The 17,609-nt window shown below is 34.2% G+C and overlaps 1 protein-coding gene across 4 annotated transcripts in view; it reads right to left on the bottom strand.

The window, feature by feature from the left end:
• Window positions 1-17,609, bottom strand: part of CFAP54 (cilia and flagella associated protein 54) — a 295,014-nt gene that overhangs the window by 148,334 nt on the left and 129,071 nt on the right. For all 4 annotated transcript variants that reach the window (XR_013556674.2, XM_078449575.2, XM_078449576.2 and 1 more), the window contains 4 exons: window positions 13,792-13,906; window positions 12,702-12,802; window positions 3,593-3,823; window positions 1,609-1,751 (listed from right to left, as the gene is read on the bottom strand). Coding sequence is in view for 3 of the 4 variants with exons in the window: in XM_078449575.2 (XP_078305701.2) it covers window positions 1,609-1,751; window positions 3,593-3,823; window positions 12,702-12,802; window positions 13,792-13,906 (590 nt within the window). In the remaining variant the exon portion in view is untranslated. The remainder of the gene's footprint in view (window positions 1-1,608; window positions 1,752-3,592; window positions 3,824-12,701; window positions 12,803-13,791; window positions 13,907-17,609) is intronic.

Below are 17,609 nucleotides of genomic sequence, written 5' to 3'. Positions count from 1 at the left end.
CCATGTCCACTCCTTATCCTGTGGATGGGGTATAAAGACACAAATTTCTCCTACTACAAACCTTCTTTTAAAACTCTGCATTAAAGAACAAATCTCAGGACACCTGGGTGGCTCAGTCGGTTAAGCATCCAACTTTTTTTTAATGTTTATTTTTGAGAGAGAGAGAGAGAGACAGAGACAGAGCATGAGCAGGGTAGGGGCAGAGAAAGACAGAGACACAGAATCTGAAGCAGGTTCCAGGCTCCTAGCTGTCAGCACAGAGCCCAACTTGGTGATCAAACTCACAAACTGCGAGATCATGACCTGAGCTGAAGTCAGATGCTTAACTGACTGAGCCACCCAAGTACCCTGGTTAAGCATCCAACTCTTGATTTGGGGCTCAGGTCATGATTTCACAGTTCATGAGATCAAACCCCACTTCAGACTCTATGCTGACAGCACGGAGTCTGCTTGGGATTCTCTCTCTACCCTTCACTTACTCCCGCATGCTCTCTCTCTCTCAAAGTAAATAAATAAACTTAAAAAAAAGAAGTCTCAATAGTGGAATATTCTATTGTGGATTCCATGGGAGGTCTTAGGCATAAAAACTCAAGGAGCTGTATATTATAATCTACTTATAAAACTCAGACTCTATGTCGAGGGAATTTACTTTCAAATACCTCAATATTCATAGTATAACATGAAGGTACCAGTTAAATCTCATCTATACCCTAGAAGAAATCAGAAAGCATGTCAAGTACCTCAAATATAAATCAACACTCCTGGGGCAGCTACCCAGCATATGAAGTATCTTGATCAGCAATAAGTACATAATACTTAAAATACCATTAGTAAAAATCTACACAAGAAGGTCTGTATTAGCATGAAGATACCAGAAATAAATCTTTATTTATGAAGTGAGTGGTATTCAGGATAGGTGATTGTTTAGGAATAGTGTCATCACTTGCAGCACCCAGATCAAGAGCCCTGTTCATCTGCATTTTTCCACCTCCCAGGGTGAGTCTCCTGTCACCTGGGCAGATGACAATACTGGCTGATCCTGCCATTCAGATGAATAGTATTGCGCTCATCTTGGAGTAAGCTGTCATGGAAGGTGTGAGTCGGAGATCCTAAGGCAAGAGTGGACTGCCCTGAGTACAAAATCAGTACTATAAAACAGCTATGTGAGTGTTTCATGCCTGCTTGCATCAGTATGTTTGGTGGAATTTCTCCTGAAATTTACTTCCTCTAAAATATAACACCTGAGAGCAAGACCTCACCTATCTTAACAATCGGAGGCTACCAACATTTAAAAAGAACATTCTATTTGGTGAACAGCCAAATTGGTTTAGGTCAGAACATAACATATATATTTCCAAATACATATTATGAATCCATAAAAATACAGAAAAATTTTTAAAATTGAGCAAATAAGAACCTCCTACAAAATATCACAACTCAGTTAAAACCCCAGGTCATTGGAAAACAATGTGTGCACCCCTGTGTGTCTGTGGGGTGTGTTTGTGTGTGTGTGTGTGTGTGTGTGTGTGTGTGTGCATGAATGTGTTGCATCAGTGAATAAAAACCTAGAGGCAATTTGACAGTATATAACATATTTATTTATTTTACCTGATGGTAAGTTGGCCTTTCTTTTTTTAGCTGTATGAAGGAAATCAAGTATTGCTTTATAGTTTTCTAAAGTCAATTTCACTGTTGGTAATACTGTTCCAGAATTATATAGTGAGAACATATTAGGATCACATGATCGGAAACTGCAGGAGGAAAATATCATTAAGAAAAAAAATATATATATATGTACATATACATATATATATAATATATAAATAATACATGTATATATATTTATATATACATATATATGTTATATATATATATATAAAACTGAATTGAATCCATCAAATACAATCTACTTTAATTTTTAAAATATTTGTGAGTTAATGCTCCCCAATTTTGGATCATAACATTCTGGCACTTAACCAAAGCCAAAAAATTTCCCATTAAATTTTAAAGCTATACAATGTAACTTTGCTCTTAGGGATTTTAACATCAATATCTATTTCCCTGAAAGGGCCCTTGAAAATGGGAATGATGATCTATACTTACTCTAAGGGCTCTGAAATAATAATTTATGTTAAATTAACCTGATTTAAGCAAAACTCAATGAAGATGCTTACTATATAAAGCAATGTGTCCATGATCAATACTATTTTTTTAAAATAAGGTCTACACAGTAAACAATCCTCCACCATACACACATACATACATACAAAAATACATAGATTCATAAATACGGAGTATGTTTTCATGGTTTTAGTAAAATTGAATTTAGCACCAAGTTACTCTGATACAAATTTGGTCATTGTCTAATTGCTATGCTATGAAGTACTCATACCCTCTCTCTCTGCCCCTCCCCCACTGGCTCACATGCTCTCTCTCTCTCTCTCTCTCTCTCTCAAAATAAATAAATAAATAAACTTAAAAAAATACCCTTTTACAGTCTGTCACAGTCTTTCCTTCTTCCAATCCATTTGGTACGTTGCTGCCAGAGAAATTTTTTTACCATAGCCCTGCGTAAAAATCCTTAATAATCTCCCACTGTATATAAATTGAAGCTCCAATTTAATAGACAGTTAAGACCCTCTATGATCTGGTACTGACCTATTTTTTAAATTGTTTCACACCACTCCCTTTAATTTGCTGTAGATTCTGGTCAGACCACTTGGGGTTCTCATCTTGTGTTTCCTACCTGGGCTCTGACTCACGTTCTTCCAACTACCTGGAATACTTCTTTCTCTGACTGTCTTGCCTATCCATCATGAACCAGGCCAAGTGGCCCCGCTCCATGCAACCTTTCCTGTCAGTTTCAGGTCAGAGGAAAGCCTCTTTCCCAGGAACAAAGAAGACTTTGTGCATACTTCACCTTCTACCATTATTTATAATTATTCGTTAACACTTGAGAGCTGCCCGACCAGACTCTACCTTGTGTGTCCTGCTCATCTTTGCATGCCCATTGCATCTGTCTCAGTACTTTGAATCTAACAAGTGCTTAGTAGTACTTTTTGAATGACAGACTCTACTCATCTTTTTAATTATGACATAGTATTACATATTATGTATGCATCTTCTATTTTTATCTTTGTTAACACTTTAGCCAAAGACACTCAAGAACTCAACAGCATCTTGAATTAATAATAGGAAGTTTACATTTATGAGAAAATACTATCTGTGCTTATAGAGGCTTAAAATATACTTCAAAATGAAACAGAGATTCACCTAATAACACCTACTAATAGCTACAGTTATACACTTAATATTAAATTTCTCTTGAAATTATGCTTTCTCCTTTACTGAAAGCTATACTGACAAATATATACAAGCTACAGGCAGATTAGTACTTCCCAAGTGCTTATATCCAGGACTTGTTTAGGAAAGATCCTGAGACAAGAAATTAAATAATATACCAATGATCAGTAAAGAGAGAAGCACTCTGTCAACCTCTGTAAAGTATTATCTACATTGGAGCCCTGAACATACAAATAAAATTCATGTTCACAAGATTAAAAGAGTTTCATTCACTGATATCATTCTATACCTGACCACTGTGTGTGAAGTGCCAAATTTCATCTTCGTTCGTTCCGCTAGTTTCGTTAAAAGCAGGGAGAAGTGTGCACTTGCCAGATATAGGTTCATCTGAGCTCTCCAGGGCATCTCCTCAAGAAATAGTTGATGGAACCTCTTCCTTTTCACAAAATTTAATATGATAGGATTCAAGTTCTCCACCAGGGATCGATAGGCAAGTTTTCTAACATCAGTTCTCTTATTTCTGCCAAGGGAGAAACATATTTTGAAATTACACAAACTTCCAGATACTAAATAACGAAGAATGATTCCAATTTGTACAAAATACATCAAGAAGTCATTTGATTGCCCTTATGCAAATTTTTCTGGCTTAGCCATCATTTCCTTAGAGCTAATAATGTGAAATAGGGCAGCAGAGAAGGCACAAAGATAAACAAGAAGGATGAAGACACTACATATTGCCTTCCATTCTTTCTGATGCCGATGTCCTAAGCTCAAACCAAATGGCTTTTCTTTTCCATAACTGAAAGGCTACTGAGATTAGACAATTAAATTATAAGACAATGTTCATATTCATCGCCTAACTTCAATATTAAACAAGAAAATCTCTGTATTGTTCCTTAAGGAAAAAAAAATGGAGCAAAATTTTTTCCACAACTAGACTACAGCAGAAATAAAATGTCAACCAACTATAAACAAAATGACTTCATAAATCCATATTCAATATGCTCTGGAAAAAACTAATATTTCAAAATGTAGCTAACAGTTCATATCGTAAACATAACATATATTCAATTTTTTAAAATTATTCCTATCAAAATCTCAAAGTAGTCCCAACTATTTTTATAGTTGCATAATCGTTTATATGGCATGACTTCAAAGTACTTCTCTATCTGAACATAAGGGTTCAACAAAGGGAAACAAAAGTAATATAAAAACAGGGAGGGGACAAAACAGAAGAGATTCATAAATATGGAGGACAAACTGAGGGTTACTGGAGGGGTGGTGGGAGGGGGGATGGGCTAAATGGGTAAGGGGCACTAAGGAATCTACTCCTGAAATCATTGTTGCACTATATGCTAACTAATTTGGATGTAAATTTTTAAAAATTAAAAAATAAAATTAAATATATTTTAATGTTTATTCATTTTTGAGAGAGAGAGAGAGAGAGCAAGTGGGGTGGGAGCAGAGAAAGAGGGAGACACAGAATCCGAAGCAAGCTCCAGGCTCCAAGCTGTCAGCACACAGTCCAACACGGGGCTCGAACTCGCAAGCTGTATATCATGACCTGAGCCCAAGTCGGATGTCTAACCTACTGAGCCACCCAGGCGCCCCTCTTTTTTTTAATGTTGACAACATTGCTGCCCCAGTGATCAGTGCCATTCTATCTGATTTATACTGAAGAAAGGGAAAAAATTCTCAGTTGGTAAGTGAAAGTGTCTTGTTCAGTTTAATAGATGTTGTGCCTGAATCTGACACAACACACACACATGCACACACACATGAAAAAAATAAAGAAGCTGGATGGAAGGAAGGAAGGTAGGTAGATATGTTGCTGCACCAGAGGCACAGACATTTTCATGGAGAAAGGAAGGAAGGAAACAATCTTTTAACAGGTAGTATTTACATTATCATTCAGTGCTAAATATTTTGTATTTTGTTAATGATTTCCTTTTAATCTAAGGGTGGTTTTTTTTTGAGCTTCTTGTGTTGTTTGGATGTCTTAGTGATATTATTTGGTTTCCAAACAAATGGGAATGTTTTAAATAACTCTACCTTCAAAATAAAAATCTAATTTCCAAAATAAAAATCAATCTTGTTCCTGTATGAGGAAATCAAGTCTCCTCAAAATGTCTAGGAGAGTTTGACAGGACTGGCTGCATCTTCCCTGCACTGAGGGTGAGAGAGTCCAGCAAGAGAAGAGGGGAGTCTTCCTCTATGTACCTTGTCAAGGTAAGAACACACTCCAATGGCTTGGAAGAGAGGCAGAGCCAGCCCAGAGGGTACAGAATGCTTCTTCTTTTACCACGTGAGCAGTTCCTAACATTAAGGGCACTCCACAACCGGCTCTGTGTCTCTATGAGCCACAGATATGAGCAGACCCAGCAGCCAGAGAGGAAGCTCAGGAAGGACAGTCAGCATAAACACTCAGCGACATGGAACCATAAGAGGAAGGAGATGGAAACCCGAAATAGGAAAACATTAGAGAATCCAGACACTGTCAGCTGTGTATTCGAGCTTTAGCAAATGAGTTAATACATTGTCACCAGTGGAAATAGGATTCAGGATTCATACCATCATAAAAAAGAGTTACAATTAGGAAAAGAGAGAACACTGGAAAACATCCTGTAGCGTGGAACTGAAACTGGACCTATCAGTGTGAATTTATAGTTTTAGACAGATACATAGGTCTAGTTAGGTGGACATGTATATTTCCCAGTTCCTTCTGCTGAAAGGGCCTAGAAGCACAGATACATCAGGAGCCATTAAAAGGAATCAACTGGCTCCAGGACTGGGGCAGGAAAGTACAAGATGAACATCTTGTGGTAAATCAGAGGAAGCTCAAAAACATGATGGGGACACGTCAAAAAGATTAAGGAGCCAGGCTGAAAGGGCTCCTGCTGGCCAAATTTGGAACAATTTGAGACTCAAAATAAATAATGATGTTAATTTGATAAAGGGTATTCACAAAAAATAAACCTACCACAAATACCATTCTTAACAAAATGTTGAAAGCTTGAAAGCTTTTACTCTGAAACAGAATCAGACAAAGATGCCCACTAATACCATTTCTTTCAGCATTGAAATAGCAGGCTTAGTGAGAACAATAAGCAAGAAAAAGGCAGTGGGGGCAGGGAGAGTACAAGGATTGAAAATAAAGGAATAAAACAGTTGTCAATCATAGACAATATGATTATATATTTATGAAACCCAAAATAAACTACAGATAAAGTATTACAATTAATCAGCAAATGTATTAAGCCCATGGAAGACAAAGTCAATATAAAAAAAAAATTCTATTTCTACATATCAGCAACAAACAATTAAAAATGAAATTCTAAAAAGATATTTCTAGTAACTTAAAAAAATACCTAGGAATTAACCAAAGCAAAGATGTGCAAGACACTTTCTATTTTCACAGAAAATAAAAATTATAAGGATAATTTTAAACTATATAGAACTAAGTGAGAATAAAAACACTACCATATACTAAAAATTGGAAGATACAGCTAAAATAGTGATTAGAAGGAAATGTGTTAGTCTTCAATGATCATGCTTTCTGATTCAAAGCAATCCCTACCAAATTTCCAACATGGTTTTTTTTTTTTTGTATTCTTAAATTAACAATGTAATTTCCATTTTCCCCCAGGAATTACTTCTAAATGACTATTTAAGTTTTTTAAATGCATAGAATCATTTTTACTCTATCTTTTCAAAAATTGGTCTCTACTGTGTCTGATTATAGTAATGTGGTTTGTATGAGTACAATGTTTGAAATTTATTGAGACTTGCCTTATAGCCAATACTGTAAATGTTCTATATGTGCTTTAAAAAATAAATGTTTTTTTTTAAAAAATCCTCTAAAAAATAAGCATTTTCCAGTTGTTGGTTACCCGTGACCTTTTTTTCTCCTAAATTTAGAATGAAGTTGTCAATTTCTGCTAAAATACTACCAAAATTAAATGAGGTAAGCATCCCACATCTGTATATACTCTTAGTGAAATGTTGGTTCAGGTCTTTTGCTCATTTCCTTTTCTTTTTTTAAGATTTTATTTTTAAGTGTCTTTTGATCATTTTCTAATTGGACTGTTTATTTTTATTATTCTTTTGAATTTTGAGAGGTCTTTATATATTCCAGATATAAGGTCTTTCTTGGAGACGAGCTTTGCAAATACTTCATCCCAAGTGTATAGCTTGTCCTTTCATCCTTTTCATAGAGTCTTTTACTAAGCAAAAGTTTTAAATTTTGATGAGGCCTGAGGTTGTATGGTAAACATATGTTTAGTTTTATAAGAAATCCCATAGTGTTTTCCAGAGTGGCTGAATCTTTTTACATTCCCACCAGCAGTGTATTAATGACCTAGGTTTTCCTCATGATTGCCAGTATTTAGTGTTATCACTGTTTTTTATTTTTGCCATTAAAATAGGTTTTAATGATATCTGTGGCTTTAATTTGTGTTTCTCTAATGGCTAATGATATTGATCATCTTTTTATGTGTTTATTTGTCATCTATATATAAGTAAAACTTTATTTGTTCACAATATGATTGTCCACACAGAAAGCCTACATCTATGAATAAATTATCAAGTAGTATTGAAGACAGTTGTTTACAAATCAAATTATATTCCTATACAAAAGAATAAAAGCATTCAGAAATGTAATTTTAAAACACTGTTTACACTAATACCAAAAAGCATTTATCTGACATAGCTAATGAAAGATGTATGGCGTCTTTGTAGAAAATATCATAAAAATTTACTGAAATATATTAAATAAGACCTAGGTACATGATCTGTATACTAATAGAAAAAATCAATATTGGGAGAAAAAAATTCCCAAACCCATCTATATATTCAAACCTATCTCTATCAATATCATGAGTTTTTTGTATTACTTGACAAGCTATTCCAAACTACTCTGTGGAAGAATATCCAAGACTTCTTCAATATTGTGATATTGGCCCATGAATAGATAAACAGACTAAAGGATAGAAAAGAGAGCTCAAAACTACATACATGAAAACTTGCTAAATGACAAAAGTGACAGTGATGGCAGAATAGACTATTCAATAAATGGCTAATAACAACTACTCAATAAATGAGACTAGACACTTGGGTACCTGTACCAAAACTACAAAAGATGGGGAAGGAGATTCTTCCTTTCACGATTCACAAAAATAAATTACAGTTAGATGAAACTTCTAAATGTGAAAATCTAAAATTTAAATTCACAGTGAAAATACCTTTACTACCTTGTTCAAAAACAATAAAGAGAAATGTTGACACATTTGACTCCATCAACAATTATAACTTTTGATTTAAAAAAGAAAACTTTTAGGATGCCTGGTGGGTCAGTCTGTTAAGCATCCAACTCTTGATTTCAGTTCAGGTCATGATCTCACAGTTTGTGAGAGCAAGCCCCACATCAAGCTCTGCACTGATGTGCACAAAGCCTGCAATTCTCTCCTACTCGCTCTCTCTGCCCCTCCCCAGCTCACACTCATAGTCTCTGTCTCTGTCTCTCTTTCTCTGTTTCAATAAATAAATAAACATTTTAAAATAAGAAAAAAGAAAACTTTTAACATGTAAATAGATAAGCCAAAAACTGAGAAAAGCATTAGTATCCAAATTTCTAAAAATAAATGAGAAAACAACAAGTTTTTAAATGTACAAAGGATCTAAACAAGCAGCCCTGAGAACAAAAAACCCCAGGATCTAATTAAAACATGAAAAGACTCCTACTCTCATTAGTAAACAAAGAAATTAAAATGAAAATAACAATGAGATAAATTTTCACAATTCAACAATCCACAAAAATTTGAAAATGTGATAATAACACCAACTGTTGGTAAAGACATTGAATACTGGAAACTTGACACACCACTGATGAAAATTTAAGAGCAACTTAGCAATATCTAGTAATGTGAAAGATGTTCATATCTTGGGAACTGTACTCCTATGTATTTACCCCAGAAACTCTCAACATTTGCATACAAGAGCTTTGTACAAGAATGACCTTTGCACTACTGTTTACATCAGGGAAAGCTTGGGAAACAATTTAAATATCCATTTACAGGATACTAAATAAATAAATTTTTATTTATTCATGCAATGGAATACTCTACAGTAGTAAAATGAGTAACTAGACATATATAATCAACATTAAAAATCTCAAAAATGTAATATTGAGGGAAAGGAGCAAAATGGCAAAGGAAATTGTAAGAAAGTACTACACATTATTTAGGAGTATATACGTATTCAGTTGAAGTATAAATGGGGTGCCTGGGTAGCTCAGTTGGTTAAGCATCTGACTTTGGCTCAGGTCATGATCTCGCAGTTTGTGAGTTCTGTGCTGACAGCCTGGAGCCTGCTTCAGATACTGTGTCCCCCCTCTCTCTCTGCCCCACCCCTGCTTATACTCTGTCTCTCTCTGTCTTTCAAAAATGAATAAACATTTTAAAAAAACATTCAATTGAAGTATTAAGTCACTTGTGATAAGCATGATAAATGACAATTTTGGTTAGTATTACTTCTGGTTTTTACAAGGGACAAAAATGCATTCCAAAAAGGATGCATGAGACTTTCAACTGTGTTTGAAAGTTTTATATTTTAAACTGCATATAAAAAACTGTACATGTTTTTTGTTATATTATTTTCTATGCTCATCTAAAATATGTCATATTTCAAGTCATGTTAGTGGGGTATTGGGAAACTTTTCAATTAGCAATAATTGCATCTTAGATAAACCTCATTGGCTATGATATTACCACTGCCTGATGGAGAGTTTCGAGCAACAGTCATTAAGGATACTCACTGGGCTTCAGAAAAGAAATCATCAGTGAGACCCTTAACAGAGATAGAGTTAAAACGGAATCAGTGAGAGATGAAGAATACAATAAACGAGATTGGAAACAAGTTTGACACAAGGAACAGCAGGTTGGAAAAGCAGAGGAATGAATTAGTGACCTACAATATAAAATAATGGAAAATAATGAAGTTGAACAAAGAGAGAAAGAAGAACTATGCAACATGAGAATAGATTTAGGGAACTCAGTGACTCCATAAAATGTAATAACATTCATATTATAGGAGTCTCAGAAGAAGGAGAAAGAGAAAGGCAGGCAGAAAATTATTCTAAGAAATAACAGAAAACTTCCTAATCTGAAGAAGGAAGAGACATCCAGATCCAGGAGGCACAGATAACTCCCACTGAAATCAACAAAAGCAGTCCAACACCAAGACATATTACAATTACATTTGCAAAAATATAGTGATAAAGAAAAAAATCTTAAAAGCAGAAAAAAGAAAAAAATCTTTAAAAATCTTTTAAAAAAATCTTTAAAATCTTAAAAAATCTTAAAAGGATAAAAGAAGTCCTTAACTTACAAGGGAAAACCCCTAAGGCTAGCTGGAGATTTCTCAACAGAAAGTTGGCAAGTCAGAAGGGAGTGGCATGATATATTTAAAGTGCCAAGCGGGAAAACTCTGCAGCCAAGAATACTCTATCCAGCAAGGCTATCATTCAGAATAGAAGGAGAAATAAAGAGTTTCTCAGACAAACAAAAACTAAAGGAGTTCATGACCACTAAACCAGCCCTGTAAGAAATATTAAAGGGGACTCTCTGAGAGGGAAAGAAAGACCAAAAGTGACAAAGACGAAAAAGGAAACAGAAAATCTCCAGAGACAATAACAAAACAAGTAATAAAATGGCACTAAATACATACCTACCAATAATTACTTTGATTGTAAATGGACTAAAGACCCATCTATAGGCTGCCTATACGACACTCACTTTAGACCTAAAGACACCTGCAGATTAAAAGTGATGGCGGAGAAACATCTATCATGAAAATGGATGTCAAAAGAAAGTTGGAGTAGCGATACTTGTATCAGACAAGCTAGACTTTTTTGTTCTTTTTTTGTTTTTACCCTGCTTTGGTATTAGGGTAGTACTGGCCTCATGGAATGATTTTGAATGTGTTCCTCCTATTCCATTATTTGTAAGATTTTGATAAAGATTGTCATTACTTATTTTTTTTTAATGTTTGGTAGAACTTAGCAATGAAACCAAGTAGTATTGGGCTTTTCTGTTCCGGGATATTTTTTATTCTTAATTCAATTTTCATTCTTGTTGTTGGGCTAAGAATATTTCTTACTTCTTAGATTCAAGATTCATGATTCAGAGTTTTGGTAACTTGTTTTTTTTTTTTTAGGAATTATCTGGGGTTTTTTTCCAAGTTATCTGATTTGTTAGTATACAATTGCTTATAGTAATCTGTTATCACATTATGCATTTTTTGTAGTTATTTGTTCTATTGTTTTCTCTTCCATTTCTCATTTTGGTTTTTGAATTTTTTTTTTCTTAGTTAATGTAGTTAAAGCATTGCCAATTTTGTTTATTGTTTGGAAAAACTGGTCATTACTTTCAATGTTATGTTATTGTTATTCTGGTCTCTATTTTATTTATTTATGACTTTTCTTTGTTATTTCTTTCCTCTACTAAATTTCAGTAAAGTTTCTTCTTTTTTAGTTCCTTGTGGTATAATGTTAAGTTGTTTCCTTGCACTTTTTTTCTTAATGTAAGCATTTATAGCATTAAAAATGTCATAATTTAAATTTTTGTTTAATGTTTATATATTTTTGAGAGACAGAGACAGAATGTGAGTGGGGGAGGGGCAGAGAGAGAGAGAAAGACACAGAATCCGAAAAGGTTCCAGGCTCTGAACTGTCAGCAGAGTCCGACATGGGGCTCGAACTCACAAGCCGTGAGATCATGACCTGAGCCAAAGTTGGACACTCAACTGACCTAGCCTCCCAGGTGCCCCAAAAATGTCATAATTTAAATAAAGAAAATAAAGGAACAGTCAAACAGATAGTAGGCAAATACCAACAAAAACAAAGTGAGAGTGGTTCTATTATGCATATGTTGCTCTTAAGATCCAAATTACTAAATAAAGAAGGACATTATATATATATAATGATGGTACGATATATAAAGAATATATAAGAATCATAAGTTCATACTCATAAAAATAGATGCTAAACATTTCATCATGATAAATTTTATGGTTTCAGTTTTATGAACAAGAACATCAGGCCCACTAATAATTAAAAGTAATTTACCAATCAGGTTCTTGACCACCCTACCTAAACTACTACCTCCACCCAAGGCCAGTTACTCTAGGCATATCATCCTGTTCATTTATTTTATAAAACTTATCAGAATGTTAAATTGTCTTGTTTATTTGTGTGTTCACTTATTTAATGTGTTCCTATCATTAACATGTAAGTTCCCCAAGGGCCGTGATCTTATCTATCTAGTCTACCAGTGTATCCCCAACGCCCAAAATAATGCCAACCACATAGTAAACATTTATGGAATTAATTAATCAGTTAATACCTTTCATGTTCCATCATTTCAGCAATAGATGGATTTTTAGAAAAAAATTCTCTTAGAGTTTCCTTTCTTTTACTTCTTTTTGTTGGCATCATTTCTATAGTCTTAATATAGGAGATAACAAAAATGTTACAAATTAAATCTAAACTATGAACACAATATTATAATTTATTCATACTCTAATGTTTATCTCTTGACAATGAAATACAGTGATATCTTTATAACTTTCAATTAAAATGACTATCAAAAGAAACAAAACAATATATGACTATAAAAATATCCACATGGAGAGGAGCCTAGCTGGCTCAGTTGGTTAATTGTCCAACTTCAGCTCAGGTCATGATCTCACGGCTTATGAGTTCGACCCCCATGTCGGACTCTGTACTGACAGCTCAGAGCCTGGAGCCTGCTTTGGATTCTGTGTCTCCCTCTCTCTGCCCCTCTCCTGCTCACATTCTGTCTCTCTCTCAAAAATAAAGAAACATTAAAAAAATTTAAAAATATCCACATGGGGGGCGCCTGGGTGGCTCAGTCAGTTGAGCATCCGACTTTGGCTCAGGTCATGATCTCACAGCCTGTGAGTTCGAGCCCCGCGTCGGGCTCTGTGCTGACAGCTCAGAGCCTGGAGCCTGCTTGAGCTTCTGTGTCTCCCTCTCTCTCTGCCCCTCCCCCTCTCATGCTCTCTCTCTCTCTCTCTCTCTCTGTCAAAAATAAATAAGCATAAAAATTTTTTTTAAAAATATCCACATGGTAACTTAAGAATTATAATGTATTATATAATAATAATATTGTTTATTGGTATTTCCTACTGTTTCTTTTTTTTTTTCTCCTAAGAAAGAGAGAGCAGGGGAGGGACAGAGGGAAAAGGAGAGAGAAAGAATCTTAAGTAGGCTCCATACCCAGCATGGAGCCCAATGCAGGGCTTGATCTCATAACGATGAGATCACAATCTAAGCCAAAAGAAGAATTGGGCACTTAACCAATTGAGCTACCCACGCACCCCTATTTCATATTATAATAAATACAATGCAGCCAATCATTTCTAGACACATGAATCTCTTAATTTCATTAACTTAAAATTCAAAAGTCTTACTCTTCCAATCTCCATTACTACAGCTTTGAACTTCTTCAAAGGTTTGCCTGTCTTTTTACACAAAATATTGTCTTTATATTTTGTTCTTTTAATTCCAAGTAGGGATTCATTCCTCCTAATACAAAAATAAAAAGTCAGTTAAAAGGATCTGTAAGAATTTACAAAATTATCCCAAAGCAATAAATCTTTAATGAATGTTGTCACTGAAATCGTATGAGAAGAATGTCCAAAACTGTTTGTGTCTCATGCATAAATTAGACTGTGATATTCCTGATCATCAAGGAATAACTGCCCTTTCGAAAGAGCAAAATGTAATTCATACCATAACATGTGATGAGAGCTTATGTATGACATAGAAGAAACAGAATTGAACTGAAAATAAAACAACATGAACACATCCCTTTAAAACTGAAAAGATAACTACATAAGAGTTTCCCTGGACAAGCTATCTTGCTACCAACAGATTTCAGTCTCTTTGGTTCCATCATGTCAAGGCTCTTAGCTGCTATCATGTTCTGAATACCAACAGGTGCTAGGCATTTTATATGACTATGAAAACTTATCCCCTCCTCCAATGACTTGTAGAAGTTCTTAACCTCATTTTTTCAATCTGCCATGGGCCCCTAAGGTAATCCAGGCCTTCCAGCACTGTGAAGTCTCTCATTATCCCTCCTTCTATTGATACTTATCATCTACTGTCCCTGAAATTTCTATATTTTCTAAAATTTATATTTCTTTGGGTAGGTATTTGCTAATTCCAGCAAAACCCTGCTATCACATGATAAACGGGATCCAAAAACTTAAATTGAATAAAATGTAAGGCTAATGAAATGGAAGGCTAATGAAATGACTGGGTGAGTCTGGATGACTAGTTACAGGAGTTGGGGTTTCAAATTCACCTTGGTCCCAATGGCTGTTGGCCACTTATTTCAATTTTAATGAAGATGATCCTGGATCCTATGGTTGGTTGGGACTCCAGCCCAGCTGCAGCAGTTCCAAGAGTCCCCCAGTTGGTTGGCATTCATTTTGGCAAATGTTTTGTCTCCATCAACTAGGAAGCTTGGACCAGTGACCACTGGGGACTTGGGGAACCACCCTGTGCAACTTGCATCTGGAGACTGATTGCCTGCTATTTTCCAAGCAGGTTGGTCTCTTCTCTATCCCCTGCCTCACCCACCCTCCAGAATGCTTGACCTGGTTTCTGTTACTGCAGAAAGATACAGGAAGGAGAGAAGGTCATGGATATACACTTGCCATCTTCCAATTTTCTCAACATTCGCCTCCATGCTCTGCAGAATTCTCACCCACTGAATCAATTAAACTCCTCCCACTTCCTGACCTCTTCAAAGAATGCTTCCTCCTAGCTTTTTATTTTGTTTATGGTATGTTATGAAAAATGGGATTTTTAAATTTTTATGTAGTGTTATTGATCTTTGATTTCATGGCTTATTCATTATTTTAATTACTTATATCAACACCTGTTTCTGACTAAAAACATTGAATCCCAATGCCTGCCTGCCTATAATTTCAAAAACAGAACTCTGTTATACTTTATCTGATAATACAAATCTCTCTTTTGCTCTTTTTTATTTTTCAAATATATTTCATTATTCTAGGTCATTCCATAAAATGAATTTTATTAGAATTACATTAAACCAATAAATTAATTTGAAGATAATAGAAATTAAAGTAGTCCATCTGCCCATCAAGTAATGTACTATGTCTCTCCATTTATTCAAGTCATTTTTAAAAATATCCCTTAGTGAAAATGTTTGATCTTCTTTTATTAGCCTAAGTCTCCTCACAAATCCTGATAAATTTAATCCCGTGCTTCAAAGAAATGGGATCATTTTTCCATTATACTGTCTAGTTGATATAGGAGAGCTATTGGCTTTGCATCTAGCTATCCTATGGAATTCTCTAATTAGTTCTGATAGTTACTGGTTAATTAGCTTAAGTTTTAAAAAATAATTATTTGCAAATAGCAATCACTTTATCTCCTTTTCAGAATACTTCACTGAAGAATTCATTTGACAAACATTTTGGAGACCCTATTTTGTGATAATCACATGAATTCTAATCTTAAATTCTATTTCTTATTTAATGCTCTGGCAAGAACTTTCACAACAATGTTAAATGATAGAAGGAATGTTTTCTTGTTAAAAAGCTAATTTGAACAGAAAATATTCTTCTACACCTAATTTGCCAGGAATGGTTGTTGAATTTCACCACATGACTTTTTAGCATATGCTAAAGGTTCCTTTGACTACCAGTAATAATTACATTTGCAGATTTCCTACTATATTTATATTGAGAATAAGATCTACATTTTCAATGCTGAATTTATAAGCTAGTACTTTACGAATTTTTGTTTCTATATACTACTGATTTAGAATTGACTATTTTTAAAATTCTTTTTATAAAGCTGCTATCAGAGACTGGTGTGATAAATTTAGTAGGAAACTTTAAACCCATGTGCTGAAATAGCTTTATGTAAAGTAAAAATTATCTGTTCCTTTAAAATATGAAAGAAGTAGCCTAAAAAAATCTGAACTATTCAATTTTTTACTATTTCAATCAATTCTTATTTTAAAAATTCCAGATTATCATCATTTTCAATTAGAAATTTCTAATTTATTCATATTAAATTGTATATGCTATTATCTAATGGTTGTTTAACTGCTTCCAAATGTATGATTATTACCTCTGTGGATTACTTGTATTTCACTTTCTCTTATTACGGTGGCTGGCAATTTGACTAATTTATTCTTATCTTCAAAGAACTAGTTCTAGTAGTTACCAATTAAATGATTTTGAAACCATTATTTAATTTCAACTTTTATTTTTATTTTCTTTTTTTTGCTTTCTTAGATTTATTTAATTTTTCTAATTGCTTGAGTTCAATGAAAGTTCATTTGATTTTATTTTTAATTTTTAGTAATAGAGGCTTCTAAAGCTAAAAATTTCTCTATTTTGAGTACATTTGATGTTAGGGTTTCTCATTATCATTAACTTTCAAAAGTATACTTTCAGTTAGATTTCTTTTTTGATCCAATAATTACATATGCCTGTATTTTTTTATAAAATTTCAGTTTTAGGGGCACCTGGGTGGCTCAGTCTGTTAAGCGTCCAACTTGGGCTCAGGTCATGATCTTACAGCTCGTGAGTTCGAGTCCCACATCAGGCTTTGTGCTGCCAGCTCAGAGCCTGGAGCCTGCTTCAGATTCTGTGTCTCCCTCTCTTTTTGCCCCTCCCCCATTTGCACTCTGTCTCTCTCTCTCTTTCTTAAAAATAAATTAACGTTAAAAATTTTCAGTTTTATTATACTGTAAAACTATGTGGTCTTTACAAATTTTACTCTCGGTTATCTATTGAGCCTTATTCTGCAACTTAAATATTACTTTTTAAATATTACTTTTTTAAAAAAATTACGTATTAAAAAAATATTACTTTTTAAAAAATTTAATGAGTGCTTTAAAAGGTGTTTAGTCTCGATTGGCTATATATATTAAATTAATCTTACTAATTATATACATGTTCTGTGTTCTTTTTATTTCTTTCTAAAGTAGCATGTTCAACTCTCTCAATATTATATTTCTGTCAAATCAACCTTGTCTTCTCAGCAGTTACTTCCATATACATTGATTTTTTTTTAATATAGAACATGAAAGCCTGAGTGGCTCAGTTGATTAAGTGTTGGACTCTTGATTTTGGCTCAGGTCATGACTTGATCTTATGGTCGTGGGATCTGCCCACTTTGGCCTCTGTGCTGGCAGCTTAGAGCCTGATAAGAATTCTCCCTCTCACTCTCTCTCTGC

The sequence above is a fragment of the Panthera onca genome, chromosome B4 (assembly GCF_046562875.1).
Source record: "Panthera onca isolate mPanOnc1 chromosome B4, mPanOnc1 haplotype 2, whole genome shotgun sequence".
Classification (NCBI taxonomy): Eukaryota; Metazoa; Chordata; class Mammalia; order Carnivora; family Felidae; genus Panthera; species Panthera onca.
Note: the sequence above shows the minus strand (reverse complement) of the source record. Positions and strands in the feature narration are given on the sequence as shown.